We start from the raw sequence: 24,967 nt of genomic DNA, 5'->3' as shown, positions 1-24,967 counted from the left end.
CTAGCTTTGTAGATTGGCATTTAACAGTTTCTACCTCTAGAACTTTGACCACCATTCTTAATCTTGTTCTTGTGCAGGTTGTTAAAATAATTTAGCATCTTAAAAATACCGTTGGTTAAATGTTTTGCATTTATTTACTGGTTTTACAGTTATTTTGTACATGAGCTATTTGTTTGACAAATAGAAAGAAAATTCCTTTTTGGAGCATGGTGGAAAAGAGCTTCCATTGGTGTTTATTAACTAGCTACATGTGCATAAAACTACACTCGGTACAATACAGTGCAAGCTAAACAGGTAGTTTGCCTTCCAGGACAAGTCGTTAGCTCATCAGAGATGTGGTCCATCCTTTGACCTTGTGGGCCCTCTTCCCTTTTGTAAATAATTTCCATTTCTGTACACTGATTTTATGTGAACAAGAGCTACCTCATGTGGCCAGTTATTTCAGTCCCTTTTTTGTAGAAATACATTACCATAGTTTCTTCTCTCTTCTGTACTAGTAGTAAGATCTTTAGAAGCATTTAAAATTTATAATGTACATCAGTAAAGCCTTCCAAAAAAAAAACCAAACCCAGTGCCGTCAAGTCAACTCCGACTCGTAGCGACCCTACAGGTCACTATGAGTAGTAAAGCCTTAGACGTAAGGTTAATTGCTAAATTCTCATAAAATTATAGTTAAGCTATATTTTAAAAATGCAGTCTTTTTTTAAAATCCAATAAGCTCCACCTTTCCCACGCTCAGCTAGTGGTGCTACTTTGTGAATGGAACCATAAATTTCTTCTTTATGGCCTTTTAGAAGAATGGTAAATGATGAAAAGACTAGAACTTGGGAGAGATATAAACTCCTTTTATATTTCATTTCACTCAAATTCTCATTTTTCTCAATGTGTAACTTTAAAAAAAATTAATAAATTCTGCTAAAAGGGAATCAAGGCTTCTTGGAGAAATGACTGATTCCAGATATGGGATAAGAAATGTACAAGGTGAGCTTGGATGGAATGTTGTGCCAAACCAGAAAGCACAGAAGCTATTGAAGATAAAAGGCCAAGTCACAAGAACTCAGGACCCAACTGAATAAGTTCCCACTGGTCAAGGATGGAAGAATATGAGCACTAATAAGTATTGTAACTATAGCCCTTAGAACTGCAGTGGATTGATAATGAAGAATTATTAACTTTATTGTCTGATAATGATATCGTGATTTTTAAAAATGATTCCTAAGGTTATACACTAACATAGATGAAATGACGTAATTGCAAAGATTTGCTTAAAAATTAATCCGGAGCAGCTGGGTGGGATGCGGGTGGGGAAACAGTGTTTGGGATGTAGCTGAAATATGATTGGGTACATATCTTATGCAGCCGGATGATGGATACATAGGGTTTGTTATACTTTTCTCTCTTCTTTTGTTTGATTTTTTATAATGAAAGGTTGTTTTTGTTTTTTTTTTTTAATCTATTTTTGGGGACCTTTTTGGGACCAGTACTATGATTTCTTTAGTAATTTATTTCATAGTAATTACCATTGTGGGGATATTTGTCCTTAACATCAAAACCACTGCAAAATAAGGCCATTTCTTCATGTTCTGTCAGAACAACTTGGCACGAACACCTGTTCACTTTCCTTTTCTCTTTTTTCTGCTTCTCTCAGCTCGCTCTTTCCAGATGTAGTGAACTGTATGCAGACTGACAACCTGGAACTAAAGAAACTCGTGTATCTCTACTTGATGAACTATGCCAAGAGTCAGCCAGACATGGCCATCATGGCTGTCAACAGCTTTGTGAAGGTAACTTCAAAGAGCTCAACAGCAGTCTCTTCTATCTCAGATAGCCTTTCAGAAGTGTCTCTTGGTGTGGTTAGTAGCTGCATAGCAAATAAGCAACCTCTGTTCCATAGGAGGGCCTCTAGGGAAGTACTGGAAATGACTAAGCACGTTCGTGTTTTAAGCATTCTGTAGGCCAGTGTGTCATACAGGGGAATTCAAACCGTATGGTGAGCCTTCTATTAGCTGAGCTTGGTGCTTTCTTGTCAGATGGGTAGGAGAAAGGCAGGTGAAGCCTCACTGTTACCTTGCAAGGCTGGCAAGGTTGGGTATGTCATTGTGGTATCAATAACTAGGACTGTACCATTAGAACTATTGTATAATTACCCACTTTTTACAGTTTTTCTCTCCTTTTAAAAGTATCTTGTAATTTCCTTTTAAGGATGATATTGGAGCAAGTAGAGCAGTGTTTCTTTGTACTGTTCATAAGTCCATTCCTCATGGAAACTTCTGAGGCTGATCCTGTCTTCTCATAAGAAATCTTTTTCTCCATATATTTTATCTTTGTAGAAATTATGCTTAAGGGTCAGAAGTGAAAAAAACTGCAGGAGCTACTACTTTTGTTTTGTTTTATTTAATAGATTTTTACAGCATTTGATTAATTTTTTATATTATATCCAAATAGAAGTGTAATAAATTCCTAAATATTATCCATCTTGCAGTTTCAGTAATTAAGGACATGTGACTGCTTCTTGATTAATTACACTCCTATATATACTTTCCTGACCCCCCTCCCACTGGATAATCTTTAAACAAATTCCAAACATCATATCATTTCATCTGTAAATTTGTCAGAATAAGATCTCTTTTTAAAATATATCCATGATACCATTGTCACATCTTAAAAACTTGATCATTCCTTAATGTTCTTGAATATCCAGGTAGATTTTTTCTATTATTAGATTTAGTGAGCATACTGGGATTGTTCCCACTGATATTTTTTTCACTTCTTGGTTTTTTTCCTTGCTTGGAGCTTAGTCTTCATTTAAAAAAAAAAAAAATCAGGCAGCATTTCTAAAATTACTTCTATTACACTGGTTTGGAAAATAACCAATATGCTTTCTTCTTTCTCAGGGAATTTTTCTTCTTTTCCTGTGTTTAGCTGTATTACAGAACCAGACGGAACATAAAGTTTCATCTTCCTGGCTCATGGTTCACAGATGGAGTATATCATTGGAAAGAACTTAGTTTCTAGTGTTTGGAACTTAGAGTTACACATAGATTTATAATGTTTAAAACATTTTTTTAATGTACTGCTATTTAAAGGAGTGTTTGTTGTGGTCTGTGCAGGAAGCACTTGGTGGTAAAGGAGAATGCACATTAATGGGAATCTCAGAGGGCCCTCTCTGCTGCTTAACTCCAGGCATTTATGTCTGGCCCAAACCAGCTTCTGTGCTCTCCTTTGCTCTCTTAGCTGGAGGCCCCAGAAATCTGGCTCTTTTTTCTCTCTACTGTTACTTGGGGACTGACTGTGGACTGAGACAGTCTTTCTAGTGCCTCATTTTTCCTGCATCTAAATACAAGCCTAATGGTATTTTCAGGGCAGATTTATACTTAGGAAAAAAATAGAATGGGAGATTTGGGTTTTAATGTAAAATGTAACCTGAAGGTATGGTATAGCTTCTAAATTGATGAAATATTCTTTTGTGGATTATGTAGACTGTACACCTACAGTTGTTGATGACTGTTTTCTGTAGGACTGTGAAGATCCCAATCCATTGATTCGAGCCTTGGCAGTCAGAACCATGGGCTGCATCCGGGTGGACAAGATTACAGAATATCTCTGTGAGCCCCTCCGCAAGTGCTTGAAGGATGAAGACCCCTATGTTAGGAAAACTGCTGCAGTCTGCGTGGCAAAGCTCCATGATATCAATGCCCAAATGGTGGAAGATCAGGGATTCCTGGATTCTCTGAGAGATCTCATAGCAGATTCAAATCCAATGGTAAGAAGCTTCTGCTTTTTATAAAGAGCACTATTTCAAAATGGGTCCTTTTTAAAGGCATGTTTAAAACAAACCTAGTCTTTGGGACATTAACCGATAAGTTCCTGTAGGACTCATGATTTCTGTGTGTTCCACAGATTGTAATCTCATACCCTAGGTGTTTCTGATGTGAAGACCAAGCACCAAAATACAAGAGTCTCAAAGCAAACCTTTGTATCGTACCTACCCTGTATTTGCTCAGAACCAAACCAATACTTTCATCATTTTTTTCAGGAGGTCTTAAACCTTAACTTTGTATCAGATTTGTTTGTTGTTGTTGTTTTTTCTTTTTACAATTATATCTTCAGATAGATGTTTGTGGTATTTTCTGGTGGTGTGGAATGGAAACTGAATCAAAGTGATCTTTATTGCCTAATTATTATAATGCATTTTTCTACAAGAGAATTCTAAGACAAGATTCCTTTTAGACATGTTGGTTATAGTCTAAATGTCTGGCAGCCAGAACACAATACCCTAGAGTTTGGGATTTTTTATCTCTCTTATTGGACATTTTAAATTTTGCGTGTAATGAGGGGAATAAGTCCCAACTGGTACAAAGATTCTGCTAGTAACTGAAGCTCATTTGAATTGAGTCATTGGTCACTAAGGATCATTACCAAGAAGATGGAGGGACATAGTCACTTTCTTTAGTTTATAGTATTCACTTTTTGCCTAATTCAGTGTTTACTTGGAGATGACTAACACTAAGATTTAAGCAGTGGCTAACCTGAATAATTTTTTGTTGAACTTTTTCAGTTGGACAGTTGTAATTTGCCTTGAAATAGACACTGTCACTTTCAAATTACCTGCTCAGATCTCTGCTTTGACTTCTCTTATTGGTGTATCTTACTCTTTAGGTACCCTTGGCTCTTGTTTATTATTATTACTATCCTTCAAGTTTAGTATTTAAGATCAAAGGGTGAAGTAAGGCACATTTTTTAGAAGTACTTTTAGTACTGACTACCATAAGGAGTCTTTTAACCATCTCCTAGGGACAGAGGTGTGTGTGTGTGTGCATGTGCACATCCTTGTACCATGACTCCTGACAGAGTATCGCCCCCAGTATTGGGACGTTCAGTCCTGCCCTTTTTCTCCCAAGCATTACCGTGTCGCACTTTTTTTTTAATTCATGAGGAAGTGAGTTTATAAGGCAGTATCGTCCATCTTATTGACACCTTAGCTGGTACCGAGTTGTGCTTTCGGCGTTGCTTTTGATTCCCTTTGTTACTTTGAGCCACGTTCTTTGAAATTTTCTACCTGAGAACAAGTGAGGAGTTGGAAAGTGTTTGAGTTCCAGGTACTGGCTAGATGAGCAGGATGTTATGTGTCCTGTGGAAACTTAGTAAATATTCAGTGAGGCTAAGAATGGGGCAGCTCCAGTTCAGGGAGAAATGGTATCTCTACCCTAATGTCAATGTCAATCTAATGTAAATGCTTCAAAGCAGAATCTGTAAAATGAGATGATCAGGGATAGGAACTAACTGAGGTCTTAGCTGGAAAGGCCTTCTTTTTTGTGTGTGCGCCTTAGTAGCACTTAGAAATCTTTATCCAGAAACGTCCCAGTGGAGAGGAAAGAGAGACTCTGAAACAAGCTTAATTCATTTGATTTATTCAAAGTTTTCATTGTGAAATAGACTGGTTCTTATCCAGTCCATAGTACTCAAGTAGTGTATATTTATTTATACATTATAGGAATTTTTAAAACTTTTTTTATTGTGGTAAAAATATATACAACTAAACATATTAATGAGAATTTTAAAACACATTCAAAATTAGAATAATGAAGAAATAAAATGAACCCATCTACCACCACCAGATTCAACAGTTATCAATACATGCCAGTCTTATTTTATGTTTTCTTCCCCTACTCCCCAATTATAAGTAATTTAAATAGGCAACACTTGAATAGGTCTGTATTTGAACTTAATATAACATTGAACTATAGATTGCTCTTAATAAGTCTTAACCTGCATTTACTGCAGTAAATCAGGAGGTTATTTGGGGAGATTTTCACAAGGATCTTTGGGAAGTCTTTTGGAGAAAATTTAAGATTTACTTGGTAGATTTTTGAGAAGCTGTCTCAAGAGTGCATCCTGTTTTATTGCCTCTTTCATAAAAGATTTTAGATTTTTCTAAAGCAAGCAACAGCATTAGATACCAAATTGTTGGACCTACTGCCATCTAACCAGAAAATATTTTTTACATTCTTGACAGACTTCTCAGTAGCAGTAGAAGTTTTTCCCGATACTGTCCATCTTATGCTAGCAAGGAGCCTAGGGTGCAGAATTTAAGAAGGTACTCTCAGGTGCCAACCCTGCACTTACACAATTCTCAGAATCGGTTACCTCCTTAAATATTGCTCCTGGAGCACCTTGATGGCCTTACCCTTGTACTGGCCTTGTTGTATAGTTTTTAAATTTAAAAATTTTATTTGCTCAAGAGACAGAAAGGGCCACATAAACCAGAGACTATATCAGCCTGAGACCGGAAGAACCGAATGATACCCAGCTACCACTGGTCACTGCCCTGACAGGGAACACAACAGAGAATCCCTGATGGAGCAGGAGAACAGTGGGATGCTGACCTCAAATTCTCATAAAAAAGACCAGACTTAATGGTCTGACTGAGACTAGAGGGACGCTGGAGGTCATGGTCCCTGGACTCTTCGTTATCCCAAGACTGGAACCATTCCTGAAGCCGACTCTTCAGACAAGGATTAGACTGGAATATAACATAGATAATGATACTGGTGAGGAGTGAGCTTCTTGGCTCAAATAGACATACGAGACTATGTGGGCAGCTCCTGTCTGGAAGGAAAATAAGAAGAGGGGGACAGGAGCTGGTTGAAAGGGCGTGGGGAATACAGGGTGGAGAGGAGGAATGTGCTGTTTCATTAGGGGAGAGCAGCTAGGAGTACATACATAGCAAGGTGTGTATAACTTTTTGTATGAGAGACTGACTTAATTTGTAAACTTTCACTTAAAGCATAATAAAAAAAAATTAGTTATTTTAATAAAATAGTTATTTGAATATTTAGTTATTTGCATTGACTAAAGGGAGTAAGCATTTACTCTTTTTATGTATAACATACAGATATACATCCATAGAGTACATAAAAATATACAATATAACTATAGTATTAACATTTCATGTCTAAAAATTTTCCGTAGGGGGGCCATAATTTAAAAAATTGAGAAAACCTAAATTAGAGAGTTTGAGCAAAATGACATCATTTGACTTTTGTTTTAAATAGGCCCCTTTAGTTGCTTTGTTAAGAATAGATTACAGAGGAGGCAAGAGCAGAATCAAGGAGATCAGTTTGGAAGTGATTGTAATAATCCAGGCAAGAAATGATTGGTGACTTGGACCAGGGTGGAAATGGTAGATGTGGTGAGAGGTTGCTGGATTCTGGATATATTTTTTAAATATATTAACTATATTAATTTTGTTGTTGAGAATATACACAACGAAACATATGCCAATTCAACAATTTCTACCGTTTAGTGACACTGATTATATACTTCAAGTTGTGTAACCATTCTCACCCACCTTTTCTGACTTGTTCCTCCTCCATTAACATAAATTCACTGCCCCCTAACTTTCCTATGTAATCTTTCAAGTTGCTGTTGTCAGTTTGATCCCGTATAAATAGTTCTTAAAACAGCATAATGCTCAAGGCAGACCTTTTTTACTAGTTAAGCTAAACTGTTGTTTGGTTTTAAGAAGACTTCAGGGCATATTTCTGGTTTAAGGTTGAAAGATTTATCTCAGGGCAATAGTTTCAGGGGCTCATCCAACCTTCATGGCTCCAGGAAGTCTGAAGTCCGTGAGAACTTGAAATTCTGTTTTGCATTTTCTTCTATGGAATCTTTGATCAAAATGTCCGGTAATGGTAGCCAGGCATCATCCAGTTCTTCTGGTCTCAGCAAAGGAGGAGTTGTTCATGGAGGCAATTAGCCACACATTCCATGTCCTCTTCCTGTTTCTGGCTCTCCTTCTTCCTCTGTTGTTCCAGGCAAATAGAGACCGGTTGTTGTGCCTTGGATGGCTGCTTGCAGGCTTTTAAGACTCCAGGCATGTGGTGAGAACTAGGAGGTAGAACAGAGGCACTAAACATGTTATTAGGCTAGTTAACTGGAATGTCCCATGAAACCACGACCCTTAACCTCTAAACCAAGAAACTGAATCCCATGAGGTTTTTTGTTCTACACAAGCAGCCTCAGCAGCTACTTTTTTTTTTCTTTTGTAAGTTGTCGTAAATATATCTATCCACACAACTTTTGCCAATGCAACTTTTTACAGGTGTACAACTTATTGACAACAATTAAAATAATTGGCTGTGCAACTCTGCCCTTAATCAGTGTGATATTTCCATCACCATTAGCCACCTTTTCCCCCCCTCCATCCCAACCCTTGATAACCACAAATAAACTTTGTTCTCTATACATTTGCCTTTTTTTGTCTTTTATAATAAGTGAGATCATATAATATTTGTCCTTTTGTTATTGGCTTATTCCATTCAGCATAATGTTTTCCAGCTTCATCCATATTGTAGCATGTATCAAGACTTCATTTCTCCTACTGGCTGAATAGTATTCCGTTTTGCATATGTACCACATTTTGTTTATCCGTTCATCTGTTGATGAACATTTAGGTTGTTTCCGCCTTTTGACTATTGTGAATAGTGCTGCGATGAACATCGGTGTACAGGTCTCTGTTTGGATCTCTGCTTTGAAGTCTTTTGGGTATATACCTAGGAGTGGAATTGCTGGGTCATATAGTAGTTCTATTTTTAGTTTTTTGAGGAACCACCACAATGGCTGTAGTATTTTGCATTCCCACCAGCAATGGGTAAGGGTTCCAATTTCCCACATCCTCACCAATATTAGTCATTTTCTGTTTGTTTGTTTTTTTATCTTAGTCATCCTAGTAGTAGTAAAATGGTATTTCATTGCGGTTTTGATTTGCATCTCTGTAATGGCTATGGATATATTTTAAAAGCAGACTCAACTGGATTTGCTGGCAGATATGGGAGTGATGGAAAGAGAGGTACCAGGGATGACTCCTATGTTTTTTGGCCTGAGCAGTAGGAAGATGGAGTTGCCATTTACTGAAATGAGAAAGAGAACAGGAGTTGACTTTTGGATGTGTTAAATTTGAGGTGCTTATTAGATAGCCAAGTGGAGATGTCGATTAGGCCGCCCCTGGATGTATGAGCCTGTTTAGGAGAGAGATCCAAGATGAGATAAAAATGTGGGGGTCAATAGCATATGGACGGTAATTAAAGCCATGAAACTAAACAAGATTACCCAGGGAATGAGAGTACGTAGAGAAGAGCTCTGGGCGCCTCCCAATTTAGGCGGTTGGGAGATGCAGAAGGACAGCAAAGGAGATAGGGAAGGAGTGGCCAGTTAGATAGGAGGAAAACCAGGAGAGCATGGTGTCTTGTAGAGTGAAATGCTGCTGATAAGGAACGAATGAGTGCATCAATGTTAACTTCCAAGGCCTAGTGATAGAATGTAAGGTTTGATAGCTAAGACATCTCAGAAGTTCCTGAGACTTATGATGGCCTCGTGTCACTAGGAAAAGGGAAATTTAAATTTAATAGCCTTCTGGGCCAGGCCCTATGGTGGATACTTTTGCTTAAAATATTTTAATTCATTCTTATATCTGCCCAGTGAAGTAGAGGTTATTTTGTTTTACAGATCAAGAAATGCACACTCAGAGAGGCTAAAGAATGAACATACAGCCAGTAGTGATGTAGCCAAATTTCTGACCTAGTTCTGAGTCCCTTCATGGATCTTACACTGTTGTGTATATTATATATATATACAGTAGAATGTGTGTATAAATGCACCGTACGCAGACACACTAAGAACTGTTTCATTTTCTCAAAATGGTTAAAATTTTGAACCTGAGACCTTCAGTTATCTGAAAACTATTTTATTAATGGAAATCTTTTCGATCCTCTCACTCTGATAATTTTACTGCTCTTAAGGAGTAAAATTCCACTTTTTCAGATGCTGCTCCACATGGTGGCAGCACTGCACCAGTGAATGTTAGAACCTCTTGCTAAAGAAATTAAAGCTTCCAAGGGGTTCTGCCTTAGTTTTCTTATAGCTCATTTCAGAAGGGCATTCTAGATGTAAAAGCACCAGACGACTGCAGAAATGACTTTGAAATCTTCTAATATGAGAATAAAATGTTGATCAAGATCTAAATACTCTTGGGGTTAAGTTGACCTCCAGTCTGGTTCCTGGGCAGTGTGCCTTGCTGCAGGTAATAAAACTTTATTATATTTTCATTTCCTGTCATTTTGGGAGGATAGCACACAACTCTTTCCTGTGGTTATTTTATCATTTATACTTTGATTAAAGCTGACCTTCAGTGAAATAGTATTTAAGAGAGAAAAGATGGACTTTGAAGTAAAAAATTCTCACTATTAATTCCTAGTTTTATGCTCTTATTCAAGTTTCTTCACCGCCCTGAGTCTGTAAAACGAGGATTAATGAGTTGTTGTGCGTATTAATTGACCTATCACGTGAAAAGTGCCTGTTAAAGCACATGGCTTATGGGAGGTCACAAGGTGATGGCTGCTACTGTAGTTATGAAGTAGACGTTAGGCACAGGTAAATATTATTGCTATGATATTGATTTAAAAGGTTCTGATTCTTTTGATATCTGAACAAATTCATATAATAAAATCTGTTCTGAAGGAATTAGAACTGAACTTATTTTCAGATGTGAATTTTATTAGTCCATTATTTTTAAAGTAATCCTGTATTCAGAATAAGGAAACACTTTGGAATTATGGCAAAATAGCCCCCATGTTTTCTTCTCAGATGCTAGAATTTTAAAAATTTAATTACACTAAGTTTGCATTTGTAAGAAAAATGGACTTTTGGGCAATAGTAAGTATTCTCTAGCTTTTCACCCGTACATTAGGGTTTTCTTGCTAACTGTGGTTTTTGTTTTTCTCTTAGAAGCATCTTGGGATATTCCAACTCCAGTTAACATGTTTGTGGTACAATCTGCCATTTGACTTTTTTTGTGTGTGTGTGTGTGTGCTTTAAGTGAAAGTTTACAAATCAAGTCAGTCTTTCATACAAAAACTTATATACACCTTGCTGTGTATTCCTAGTTGCTCTCCCCCTTATGAGACAGCACACTCCTTCTCTCCAGTCTGTATTCCCTGTGTCCCTTCACCCAGCTCCTGTCCCCCTCTGCCTTCTCATCTCGCCTCCAGACAGGAGCTGCCCACATGGTCTCAAGTGTCTACTTGAGCCAAGAAACTCACTTCTCACCAGTATCATTTTCTATCTTACAGTCTAGCCCAATCCTTGTCTGAAGAGTTGGCTTTGGGAATGGTTCCGGTTTTGGGCTAACAGAAGGTCCAGGGACCATGACCTCCGGGGTCGGTTCTTCTAGTCTCAGTCAGATCATTAAGTCTGGTCTTTCTACAAGAATTTGAGGTCTGCATCCTACTGCTGTCCTGCTCCATCAGGGATTCTCTGTTGTGTTCCCTGTCAGGGCAGTCATCGGTTGTAGCCAGGCACCATCTAGTTCTTCTGGCCTCAGGCTGATGTAATCTCTGGTTTATGTGGCCCTTTCTGTCTCTTGGGCTCATAATTACCTTGTGCTTTGGTGTTCTTCTCCTTTGCTCCAAGTGGGTTGAGACCAATTGATGCATCTTAGATGGCTGCTTGCTAGCATTTAAGACCCCAGATGCCACTCACCAAAGTGGGATGCAGAATGTTTTCTTAGTACATTTTGTTATGCCAGTTGACCCAGATGTCCCCTGAAACTATGGTCCCCAGACCCACGCCCCTGCTATTCTGGCCTTCGAAGTGTTTGGTCGTATGCATGATACTTCTTTGCTTTTGGTTTAGTCCAGTTGTGATGACCTCTCCTGTATTGTGTGTTGTCTTTCCCCTCACCTAAAATACTTCTTGCCTGCTATCTAATTAGTGAATACCCCTCTCCCTCCCTCCCCACCCTGTAACCATCAAAGAATATTTTCTTCTCTGTTTAAACTATTTCTTGAGTTCTTATAATAGTGGTCTCATACAATATTTGCCCTTTTGCAGCTGACTAATTTCACTCAGCATAATGCCTTCCACATTCCTCCATGTTACGAGATGTTCCATGGATTCATCATTGTTTCATAGTTCTTTATCGTTCCATTGTGTGAATATGCCATAATTTATTTATCCATTCATTGGTTGATGGGCATCATAGTTGATTCCATCTTTTTGCTGTTGTAAACAGTGCTGCAGTGAACATAGTTGTGCCTATATCTGTTCATGTAAAGGCTCTTATTTCTCTAGGATATATTCCAAGGAGTGGGATTGCTAGGTCGTATGGTAGTTCTATTTCTAGCTTTTTAAGGAAGCGCCAAATTGATTTCCAAAGTGGTTGTACCATTTTGCATCCCCACCAGCAGTGTATATGCCACTTGACTAGCATGACAACTCCACCACATACACTTTGCTTTTTTGTTTTTGAGCTCAGTGCTCCTGAGTCCCCTTGGTTTGCCACATAGCCACTTTGAGCTCTGTCTTTTAGGCCTTCTGAGTTCTGTCTTACGTCACTTTCAGAGCTGACCGTGGGAGTACCCCTCCTCCATTGCTCTACCCCCTCTGAAAAAGTAGTTTAAAAACATTTTTTTCATTTTCTGAAGTTTCTTCTGCCAAAGCAGTATGCTTTCAGAATAGCCACAACGCAGGCCCAGGTTACCCTTTAGCAAAGGCTCTAGTTAAACTTCCAGCTGCTTTGAATTTGAACTTTTTCTAGAAAACTCTATTATGAAAAATAACTTGTCTTCTCAGAAGGAAGTGTGTGTTTTGACTGCATGCTAGCCAGCACATAGAGGCTGCATGGGATGTTGACAGTGGTTCTCAACCAGGATCAGTGTTGCTCCCCAGGTGACCTTTAGTAATGTCTGGAAACACTTTTGGTTGTCACAACTGAGAGGAGGGGTACAAATGGCATCTAATGGGCAGAGAACAGGAATGCTGTAATCGTGCAACAAAGAGTTCCCCAAAATAAAGTTATCCAGCCCAAATTCACAGTAGTGCCAAGGTTTATGGATTATAGAAATACCATACAGGCTTTAGAGCCAGAGTGGCTGCTGTCTGAGTCCTGGCTTGGCTACTTACTAAAAATATGGTCTTGAGCAAATATGCAGTTTCCTATCTATTTTACAGAATAATATATTATCTAAAAACATAACGTGTGGCATGTAACCAGTTGTGACCCGTGGCGACCCCATGTGTGTCAGAGTGGAACTGTGCGCCACAGAGTTCTCACGGGCTGATTTTTCAGTAGTGGATTACCAGGACTTTCTTCTGAGGCTCCTCTGGGTGGGTTTGAACCTCCATCCTTTAAGTTAGCAGTTGAGTATGTTCACTGCACCACCCAGGGGTTCCTAAGTAGATGCTTCACAAGCTGCAGCTATTACTGAGGAACAGAAGTAACATTATGCATCTCCCAATTATTGTAATTCTTATTTAAGCATTAGAAAGTATGGTTGTCAGTCTAAGATGATGAATGTTGAAAAACTCATCTATCTGGGCCGCTTTCTAGGTTCTGGGAGGCTTTTTGTCAGAATATATTTGGTGTCCACGTGCGCTATGTTAAATTGTCTAGTGAGGGTAGTTCGAGAAGCATAGCAAAACTTAACTGACATAACTTAATTTGGTACTTTAATTATATGATTTCAGTAATCCAGAAGTATGTATGAATAAGTGACAGTTACAAAGTTAAAATATTAAACGTGAGTGAAATTAGGAACATATAATACTCCTCATGTCGAATGTTCATAATACGGAGTTACGGAGCTGGTAGAATTTTAGACATGTGAGGGTGGTAGGCACTTGATAAAAGAAATGCAGGAGTTAATATGTCCAGCCTGTGTCTGAGTTCTACACGTGAATGATGTTACGCTTGATACTAAAAGAGGAGCAGCTGGTAATTTTTTTTTCCAGTTGCCCCACTTTTTTTTTAATCCATGTCCCCTTTTTATTTTTTAACTTTTTTTTTTGAACTTTAGATGAAGGTTTACAGAACAAACTAGCTTCTCATTAAACAGTTAGTACACGTATTGTTTTATGACATTGGTTAACAACCGCACGACATGTTAGCACTCTCCCTTCTCAACCTTGGGTTCCCTATTACCAGCTTTATTCCTCCTGTCTTCTAGTCCTTGCCCTTGGGCTGGTGTGCCCATTTAGTCTCCTTTTGTTTTATGGGCCTGTCCAGTCTTTGGCTGAAGGGTGAACCTCAGGAGTGACCTCATTACTGAGCTGAAAGGGTGACCAGGGGCAGCGGGTAATTTCTGAAGGATTGAAATGTTGAGTAAGTGGACTCATTGGAGGCTGCTTTGATGTAAGGCAGACTGCCTACCTTTGTGTTTCCCACCATTCATCTGAGCCCTTCTCTTTACTTAAAGAAAGCAAACACTTTTTGTTTTCCTGTGTTAATGTACTTTGTGGAAATATTTTTCCATGTATTCTCCCTTTTTTTAAATCATTATCGTTGGTTTTATTTCATCATCACATTACCAAGTTAGGCTTTTTAAAAATAAAGTCATTTGGGGAAAATAGATCTATTGAAAAGTTGAAAGTGTATAGTACAGAGAGTTCCCATGTGCCCTTCACTTACGTTCCCATCTTAAGTAACCATGATTCACTTGTCAAAACTAAGAAATTACCATCTTAAGTAACCATGATTCACTTGTCAAAACTAAGAAATTAGCATAGGTTGTTACTAATAACTACAGATTTCATTTAAATTCACCAGTTTTACTACTAATGTGGAATGTTTTACTATTCCACAGTTCAGTCTAGGGTACTAAATTGCATTTAGTCACTTCATTTATAAAGCATTGACCTACTCTGTATTAAAAGTACCTGAAAAACAGAAACGTGCTTTTTAGCTGTGAAATGGAATTTTTCTTCTGGTCACTGTAGCAATTGTGTTAAAGTTCCTGCTCTGTAACCAAACAGAATGGGGTTTGTATCCTGGTTCTGCCATTTCTAAGCTGTGCGGCCTCCCTGAGCGTCAGTATTCTTATCAGCACAGTGGGGATTACAAATAGTGCTTATATTATAGGATTGTTGTGAGCATTAAAGGGTAGAGGGCTGGCAAAGCCCTTAATCTTAACAAGCATTTATATTCTATAGTGCTTGTGATGCTTAATATCAGTAATTTCGAAGGGTTAATCTTTCAATGGCAAAAAATCTTTTTTAATTTTTTGAAACTGTTTTATATAGGTTATTTTTTTGTATAGGTTATTTAAAGCCAGACATTGTTTCTTAGGTTACCTTTGAGGGCACCTCATCCACCAAAACCAAACCAAACCCAGTGCTGTCAAGTCGATTCCGACTTATAGCGACCCTATAGGACAAAGTAGAACTGCCCCATAGAGTTTCCAAGGAGCGCCTGGCAGATTTGAACTCCCGACCCTTTGGTTAGCAACCGTAGCACTTAACCACTACACCACCAGGGTTTCCACCTCACCTACAAACGGAGCTAAATATTTTTACAATATTACTTACCAAATCATTGTAGAATTAATTTTAAAAGGTTGTTCAAGGATATACCTTTACAGCACTTCTCATCAGCAACTTCCTGGAAGCAGATCTGTTGTACATAGCAATTCAGTGGTGCACCAAAGGATCAAGGCTCGTTCAATTCTTAGTGCCCCCTTTAAGATGATGTCAAGGCTTTAATTTGGCAAGAGAGCACTTTTACTCTGAAAAGGAAGATAGTAAGTGGTGTAATTTTAAATGTTTTGTTCACGTTACAGCATATTTTAGTGTACTTTTAGAGTCTGTGGGCCAAGTGATTTCTTAGGAGTGCCTTTTGCCTATTTGTTGATATTTGTAGTGTTTGGACTTTGAGAGTATTTGTATCTTATCAGATCATATCTTACACCAGTTTAAATAATGACTTTTATCGAGTTTTATTTGTAAACTTGTTACCATGTATTTAAACTTTCTTGCCACAATGAGGTGTGTTGGCTCAATGGTAAGTTTTGGCTCTCATTCCAGAAAGGAAAAATTGGGGGAAAAAACCCTGAACATTATAGAATGTAATGTTGTTAGGTACTGTCGGGTTGGTTCTGACTCATAGCGACCTTGTAGAATGTAATACAGTAGGCATATTATCAGTTGGCATTCTGGACAGTGTTTTGGATTGAGACATGAGCTCTAAGTTTTACTTTAAGGAAAAAAAAAAAACATAGTCATTGTCTCTTTGAGGAGATGGTAATGACTACTGATATAGCCACGGGATGAATATATATGTTCCCTGTGCTTTTAACATGTTGTCTCTCCATTAAGGTGAGAACAAAATCCCAAACTGTGGGTGATTTTTAAGAGGATAAAAATAAACCACATGTGTATTTCATGGTAATAGTTTTGTTAATTTATTCTGCTGCTTTTATTTTAGTCACATCTTCAGGGGCACCAGCCAAAAGGATAGCAAATTGAAAAGAAAAACTGAAGCATAAATCTGTTCAGAGTGACCTTGAAGGTCATTGTTGGAAATGAAAACTCCTCTAAACAGTAATTTAGTTAATGGGAAGAAGTTGCTCACTATACTGAAAGTGATATCTTTCTTGGGTCCCATGGCTACTATGAAAATGAATAAAATTATAGTGCAGGATGAAAATCAAAGGGACGGGGAAATGTAGGAAAGATTTCTTATAAAGGAGCTTCTGTCTATGATATTCCACTCTCAATGGATATCCACATTTCCTTTTAGAGTCCTTTTTTCACGTTTTTTTTTTTTTTTCTAACCATATCCATTGCTCCAACTCATTGCTTTTTTTAAAAAATGAGATCAAATTTATGTCCTCAGAATTGTTGCATATAAAATAGAGGTAGCTTATGAATCAGGTTTTATAACTGGATAGTAAATCTTGCCTCTTTAAGTGCTATCAGGATATTATCTCTGAAATATATGAAAGCAGAAGAATACATTTTTCTTCCTTGTATGAATTTACGTGTCACCTTTATCTGGAAGTAATACTCTGGTTACATTATCCTCCCCCAGCCCTGATTTTTCTCCCCCTTTCCCCAGTTGAAATTCACACAGCCCTTGCACCTTGTGTGAATGCTGGGGACAGAGTACGCAGATGCTGGAATCAGACACGGGTTTGAATTCAGATTTCAGCACTATCCCCTTCTTACTGTGTGACCCTAAACAAGTCACTGAACTTCTCTAAGCCCTTTTTCCTGATCTGTAATAGGTGGATTTTAATAGTAACTACCTCAGAGTAGAGCCCTGGTGACGCAGTGGTTAAGAGATACGGCTGCTAACTGAAAGGTTGGCAGTTCGAATCCACCAGCTGCTCCTTGGAAACTCTGTGGGGCAGTTCTGCTCTGTCCTGTAGGGTTGCTGTGAGTTGGAATCTGCTCGATAACAACGAGTTTGGTTTTTTTGGGGGTGGGGGGGGAATTTACCTCAAGAGTTGAGGAACCTTGGTGGCGCAGTGGTTAAAGTGCTTGGGTCCTAACTAAAAGGCTGGCAGTTCAAACCTTCCAGCAGCTCCATGGAAGAAAAGACCTGATGATCTATTCCCATAAAGAAGCCTAAGAAACCCTATGGGGCAGTTCTCCCTTATCCTATGGGGTCACTAAGTCGGAATCAACTTGATGGCAAACAACAACAATAACAACACCTCAGAGTTGTTACGAGAATTAATGGCACATAGTAAGTATGCAATAAATTTTAACCATTATTTTCTTTTATCTCTGAAACTCTGTTAGGTACAGTATAAAACAAAACAAAACCTGTTGCCATCAAGTTGATTCTGACTCGTGATGACCCCATGTGTGACAGAGTAGAACTTCTCCATAAGGTTTTCTTGGCTATGATCTTTATGGAAGCATTTCTCCTGGCCTTTCTTCTGTGGAGCTGCTGGGTAGGTTGGAACCACCAACCTTTAGGTTAGCAGTCAATCACAAGCCACTTGCGTTACCCAGAATCTTAGGTATAAACCAAAAGAAAAAAAAAAAAAAAACCCGTTGCCGTTGAGTCGATTCCGACTCATAGGGACCCAATAGGACAGAGTTAGAACCACCTCATAGGGTTTCCAGGGAGCAGCTGGTGGATTCAAACTGCCAACCTTTTGGTTAGCAGCCAAACATTTAACCACTGTGCTACCAGGGCTCCAGGTATAGTGTAAAGTAGGTCAAAACACAAATTCCTTACTTAAAAAAAAAAAAATCAACTAATAACCCAACAAAAAAATGGGCAAAAGACTTGAATAGGTGTTTCTCCAAAGAAGATATACAGGTGGCCAGTGTGTGAAACGATGTTCAATATTATTAGTCGTTAGGAAAATGCAAGTCAAGTCACATTGAGATACCACTTCACACCCCCTGCAAGGTCCCTTGGTGGCGCACATGGTTTGTGCATAACTATTAGCTCAAAGGTTGGTGGTTCGAACCCACCCACAGTGGGAGAAAAGCGTGATGATCTGCTTCTGTAAAGATTACAGTAAAAAAAAAAAACCTATGAAGCTCAGTTCTGCTCTGTAACACATGGAGTTGCCATGAATTAGAATTGACTCCATGGCAACGGGTTTGGTTTTAGTTTTAGGATGGCTGTAATTAAAACAAAACAGAAAATAACAAATGCTGGCAAGGATATGGAGAAATTGGTGGGGGAATGTAAAAATTGTTCAGCTGCTTTGGAAAACAATTTATATTCCTCAAAAAGCTAAACATAGAATTAACCGTATGACCCAGCAGTTCCACCGCTAGGTTTATTCCCCAAAAGACCTGAAAAGAGATACTCAAATATATGTACACCCATGTTCGTAGCAACACCTTTTGCAATAGGCGAAAGATGGCAACAGCCCAAGTGCCCATCATTGGATGAATGGATAAACAAATTATGGTATATACATACAATGGAATATTTTTCATCCATAAAAAGAAATGAAATACTGATGCATGCTACAATGTGCCCGAACCTTGAAACATTATACTGAGTGAAATGTCAGACACAAAAGGTCCCATATTGTATGATTCCATTTATATGAAATATGCAGAATTGGTAAATCCATAGAACAGCATGTAGATTGGTGGTTGCCAGGGGCTGGGGTTAGGGAGGAATGGGGCGTAACTGCTTAATGGGTATAGGGCTTCCTTTTGGGGTGATGAAAATGTGGAACTATAGGGAGGTGGTAGTTACACAACACTAAATGTACTAAATGCCCCTCAGTTGTTTACTTTCCAGTGGTTAATTTTATGTTATGTGAATCTCACCTCAATTAAAAATAAATAAATAAATAACAGACTCTAAGGACCCCTAACCAAAACCAAACCAAACCCGGTGCCATTGAGTCGATTCTGACTCATAGCGACCCCATAGGGTTTCCAAGGAACGTCTGGTGGATTCGAACTGCCGACCCTGTGGTTAGCAGCCATAGCACTTAACCACTATGCCACCAGGGTTTCCAAGGACCCCTAAGGAACTATCAAATTGAAGAGAAGTCTGTAGTTAAGGTAGAGAAAGAGTACTCTATAAATAATAAGTATTGAGTGTTATGTGTGTGCCTATATATGCTTTTGTGTATGTGTGCGTTTATGCATGTTTGTGTTTGATAAATATGAGGTAAATACATGTTGTATTAGGTCTACCAGGGGAATGTTTGTTGCAGTTTCCCAAAGAGTGGAGCTTTCCGTAATTGGGAGGCAAGATGGATGTCTTTTTTTTTTTTTTAATGCTATGGATGTATTCCTGTGTAGCATAGATGCCAACTTTTTATAAGTCAACTAATATACTGAGGAAGCTTACTTTTTAAAGAAACCCTATTTATAAATCCATTTTAAAAGTAGTACCCTCTTTTATAAATCCCTTTCTTGGGAACGCTAATATTTCTGAGGTAATTGTTTTGGAGGCCATTGTTTTCTTCGTGGTGTTATTTCCTGAGAAATACCAGTTTTCTTAGGGAAAAAAATTATACATAGTAATCTTAACAATTTAAGTTCAAAGTCATGGTTCAAGTGAAAGAGGCATACCATTGTTTGAACCCATGAATAAATCAAGGCAGTTACTGCAAGGGTTGGATTTGCTCTTTTGTGATGTTGAAATATTGTTTGGAGAAGGTTCTCTAGATGAGTGAATCTTAAGGTTCAATCTATTTAAAGTTTATTTTTTTTAATTGACAACATATGTACGTAGTATAGAATTCCAAAGATACAAAGTATAAACACTGACAAGTAAGTATTCCTCCCTTCCCTGTCTGGCTTAGCCTCCCGGTTCCTGTCTGAAGTCATCTTTTTCTTTGCCTACTTTAGAATCATTGCGACTGGTGTATTTGGAATTTCCATTAAAGAGTGAGAGAAACATGGCTTACTGACTAGAAAAACTCCCTTATGGGCCTGCCTTAGTAAGTTCCTGAAAACAGAACAGTCTGAATGTGAAGATTAGGAGATGAAAATGGAATGGTAGGATGGAAGGAACTTTGAAGAGTTTTAGAAGAATTGAGTTTGGTACTGGAGAGCAGAATAGCATCTCCTCTGGTCAGTGTCTTCAGTGATCGCGTTTCTCAGAATGCAGGCTTTGCTAAATATAATTTTCTAATTTGATCTCTGAATCTTTTAATTAGACTTAATTTTCTGTTTCTTGTTTATATGTGATAGTAAGTGGAAATTGCCATTTAAAACACCAGAACAGATACCTCATTAACTGCATTACACACTTAGTTTAATTTCCAATTGCTTATGATAATAACAGAGGGATTATGATCGATCGTTTTATTCAGCATCTTGTTCTCTTCCTTTTCTCCCCATTGCTCTTTTTAATTTCTTCAAATCTCACCTTTTCTTCTATGTTTGCTATTAACAGCCTTTATAAGTTTTTTTCTAACATGAAGAGGGTTTGGCTAGCAGAAGTGGTGAATTGTGGTAGGAGGTTTGTTTTTGACAAAACTGGTCGTGTGGTAGCAGCGCTAGATCAAAGCAGACTTCCAATATGACATTTTAATCCTTTATGTATTATAATCAGGTCTATGTAATGTATTGTACACAGGAAATAAGATAGTTTTTCATTGCTTGTAAAGCACTGAGATGATGGGGGAGATAATTATCTCATCATTGCTTGATGGTGGAGTTACCTGTCACTTTCGAGTCAGTTTTGACTCATAGTGACCCTACAGGACAGAGTAGAACTGTTCCATAGGGTTCTAAGGAGCAGCTGGTGTATTTGGACTGCTGACGTTTTTTGGTTAGCAGCCATGGCATGCCATAGCTCTTAATCACTACGCCACCAGGGCCCCATGTGGTAAAGTTAGCAAACAAAAATTACATCAGAGAAGGACCTTGTACATGCTACCATCCAGTAAGTGAACTAGGTAATTATTCCTGATTTGTCTTAATAACAATAAAATATTATACCCGTAATCATATTTATCAAGTGAGTCTGATTTTTCATATTAGAATCTTTGTTCTGATTACCACATTATGGCTGGAGATGATTCTATTTGTGGCATCATTATTCTGTACATAAAAATGGATACAGATTTCCTAGACATTTATCTTCTATGTAAAATCATATGCTGGGATAATTTGCACACTACCCAGGCAGCATAGATATTAAAATAATAGCAGAATTGTGGCCATTATGTGTCTTCTCTTGGTTACAAAAGAATAATCATTCAACTCATGATTTCTCATGCTTTTAGCAAGGGACTTAAGTAGAAACTAATAATGTATTGACATTTTGTATAATCTTTCAATACAACAGTACAGTTCAATCTTTTCAGCAACATAATTGCTGAAGCTGCTATTTCCCATCACATTTTATGCGTAAAGAATATTCAGCCTCACCTAATCTTTAGTAGCAGCTGGGAGCTTCATTGTAAAATGTGGTTTTAAACTCACTTAAATAGGGCCATAGTAAAGATTTTTGTGTTTTCTTTCGTTTCTTCCTTTTTTTTTTTTTTTGCAGTCTTTTATAATTATTTACACATGCATTGGTTGTAGGTTTTTTAATTATAAATAATCTGTAATTTTTATATAAAGAGTTGAATTTTCTTCTTGTAACTAATACAGATTCCTAGTTCTGTTAGTCAGAATATAGGCCTCTACTTTGTTGTCTCAGGTAGCAATTTTTCATTTATCATAGCATGTAAAGGAAGGATACATTGGGGATATGCCATATTCCGTTGAATCTAAGATGCTACTGATTATGAGATGCATTATTATGTATGACCAGGAAAGAAGAATTCTGCCTATTAAGCTGACATGTCATTGACTATAAAATGCACCCGAATTTCAGAGGTGTTAATGTGAAAAAAACATGCAACTTGATGAATTACAGGAATATTATCACCTTAAGTTTACATAGGGCTTTGTGGAAACCACTTATACATAATGTCATCTGAGTTTATCCTCAGATTAAACTAACGTGAGGTGGATTAAATTATCCCCGGTATTCAGACAATATGTGTTGTCCCAACATCGCGTACTAGTGAACTAGGATCTCAAGCCCACATTTTCTTACAATCTAACACGTGCTTAATGGCGTAACTTCCCCCACCATACACACACCCAGGCACGTATAAAATTATTTGGCCTAGATTTTTCTTTCTGTTGCCGAATGTATGTATTTCATATTTAGACTTTGCTGTTTCTATAGCTGTTCATATGCCTTGATTTTATTCATAGTTTTGAGTATTACTAAAATGGCTAACATATGCTTTAATGGTAGATCATGTGTGAGACTCCGCTAACATATGAATTGTTTTAATGCCAGGTTGCCTGACTAGTAGGAAGCTCTAGAATGCCATCACTAGCAGCTTAATATATGTTTTCAAAGCAGTTTCTCTATTTCTATATGACAGGTAAAATGTTCAGGAATGGTTATGAGTTGAGATCTATAAAGTGATCCAGAGACGATTGATGAAGTATTTGTCTAAGTTAACTGTTCTTGGTGAATCAAGGTCATATCTCTTCTTTCCCAGGTGGTGGCTAATGCTGTAGCAGCATTGTCGGAAATCAGCGAGTCTCACCCAAACAGCAATCTGCTTGATCTGAACCCACAGAACATTAATAAGCTGCTAACAGCCCTGAATGAGTGCACTGAGTGGGGCCAGATTTTCATCCTCGACTGCCTATCTAACTACAACCCTAAAGACGACCGGGAGGCTCAGAGGTGAGTCTGTTTTCCTGGATAGAATCAAGGAGTCTTGCTTCACTCAATAAGTTCTAGTGTCTGCTGTTAGAATAAGGGTCTCTTTTGTTGAGGAAGATCAGTGGCTTGTGGGGTAGGTATTGTTGTTTTCTCCAAGGTATATTCTCACTGGATTTAGGGACATTTTTGATGGTTGAGTAAACTATACCAAAGTAGCTCTTTCTAAATGCTGCGTGTTTTTCGTTTCTTGTTTGAACAATACAGTCACCACCTGCCAAAATCCCATCACCATTGTCTCACATCTCCCACACAGCAGTTCCTGGCCATTTGGCAAACAAAGGTTATTGAGTGTCTTTCTCTGTAAGGACAAACTTTTTATTCTATTAGATGCATAGTAAGTGGCTGGATAACTAGTTATTAAGTTTAACTATACCTGTAATTCTCTACTAGAGAAAGTGCTTTGGTTCCTAGGAATGACAGTCGACAGAATACATGATGCTTTCCATTAGATACGGAAATCACATCTGTCTGAATTTGGAGCAGATTTTGGAAGGCATACCTGGATTGTTCTGACAGTAGCAGCTCAGTCCTCTATCACTTAGTGTTATAAATTTCCTTTGACTATCAGAAATTGGCTACTAAATTTGATATGCACATACACACATTTTAGTTTACAGAGTTGAAATTATCACCAATTTTTATTGAGCATGTTATATATATAGGCACTGTACTAGGCAAAGTACTTCTGAAGAATTGTTGGCTCTTCATTAAAGTTGACATATTTTAATTACGGTAGATAAGAACCTTCCTTGCCTGGCTGAAGCTGATTTCCAAGCTACTATAATGTAAGTGCTCTTCACTTGTCTGGGAAATTGTTCCCTCTGGACTTAGTTCACCCTGATAGTTTCTTTCCATCATTGAAAGTACAAATATCTTCAGGAGAGAACTCTACCTAAGGTAGAGTTTTATTTTCTGTTGGTTATCGACATATCACACTTATTCATTCATTCAGCAATAATTTACTGGGCCCCTGCTATGCATCAGGCACTGTTCTAGGCCCTGAGGATACAGCAGTGGACATGGAGCACTTACTCTAAGGGATGGGAGTGAGGTGAGAGGCAGTAAGCAAAATTAATTATGTAGTATATAACATGTCAGATGGTGATAAGTACTAAGGAGAAAGATATGGTAGGGAAAGGCTCTAAGGAATGCTGAGCATTTGGGTATGAGAGGTGGTAGTTTTAAAAATGTGGCCAGGGAAGGCCTCACTGAGGCAGTGGCATTTGTGTAGAGATTTGAAGGAGATCAGGGAGTCAACCATGCAGATACAGGAGAAAGAAAGAGAAACACAACCTACTTGTATCCATAGTTGAATGTAGTCAGCTAGCCACTCGTGATGTTTAAGAGCTATTAAAATTAGGTTAATCTCTGAAAAATCCTCAACAGATAATTAAATATACAAGATTTCTCAAGGCATTTAAATGAAGGTGGCACGGGCTAGGGGAAGGGGAAAAGGTTGAGAGAGCATTACAATGGTATTTGAATATTAAAAAAAAAAAGAAGAAGAACTTATGAAGTTTCCATTATAATCCTGAGGCAAGGGACTGGGTAGTTTTCTCTGCCAGCCCACCTCCTTCTGCATCTCACAGTGAAACCTTTAGCCACAAGTTGGTTGCTCCTTCTCACTATGAAATAACCCTCAGATTGCTTAATTTGACTTCCCGTAGGTTGAGGAGAAATAGGCTGTGAGGCAGGGAGCCCTTTCATAATGTGGGGAGACAGAGAGGACTATAAAACAGGAGGTAAATGGTGTGAGCTTCAAGTGTTTTCGGGTATTGCTAGTGTCCTTCCATTGTAAACATCCCTTATTATTGGTTTCCTGATGCCCCTGCTCTGCCTGTAGTTTGCTGGGAACGAGGCTTCTGCTGTGTTGGATTCCAGTTTTACCTAAGCATGGAGCTTCGACTTTTCTAATTGACTCTCTAATTTCTCAATATTTGGGCCATGGGACTC

The 24,967-nt window shown here is 38.1% G+C and overlaps 1 protein-coding gene across 4 annotated transcripts in view; it reads left to right on the top strand.

Annotated features, from left to right (window-relative positions):
* AP2B1 (adaptor related protein complex 2 subunit beta 1) overlaps nucleotides 1-24,967 on the top strand; it is a 139,215-nt gene that overhangs the window by 22,114 nt on the left and 92,134 nt on the right. For all 4 annotated transcript variants that reach the window (XM_003414552.4, XM_003414551.4, XM_010594240.3 and 1 more), the window contains exons 4-6: nucleotides 1,649-1,784; nucleotides 3,518-3,763; nucleotides 22,785-22,975. In XM_003414552.4, the coding sequence (XP_003414600.1) occupies nucleotides 1,649-1,784; nucleotides 3,518-3,763; nucleotides 22,785-22,975 (573 nt within the window). The remainder of the gene's footprint in view (nucleotides 1-1,648; nucleotides 1,785-3,517; nucleotides 3,764-22,784; nucleotides 22,976-24,967) is intronic.

The sequence above is a fragment of the Loxodonta africana genome, chromosome 18, assembly GCF_030014295.1.
Source record: "Loxodonta africana isolate mLoxAfr1 chromosome 18, mLoxAfr1.hap2, whole genome shotgun sequence".
NCBI classification, from domain to species: Eukaryota; Metazoa; Chordata; class Mammalia; order Proboscidea; family Elephantidae; genus Loxodonta; species Loxodonta africana.
This window is presented reverse-complemented; position numbering and strand designations above follow the sequence as displayed.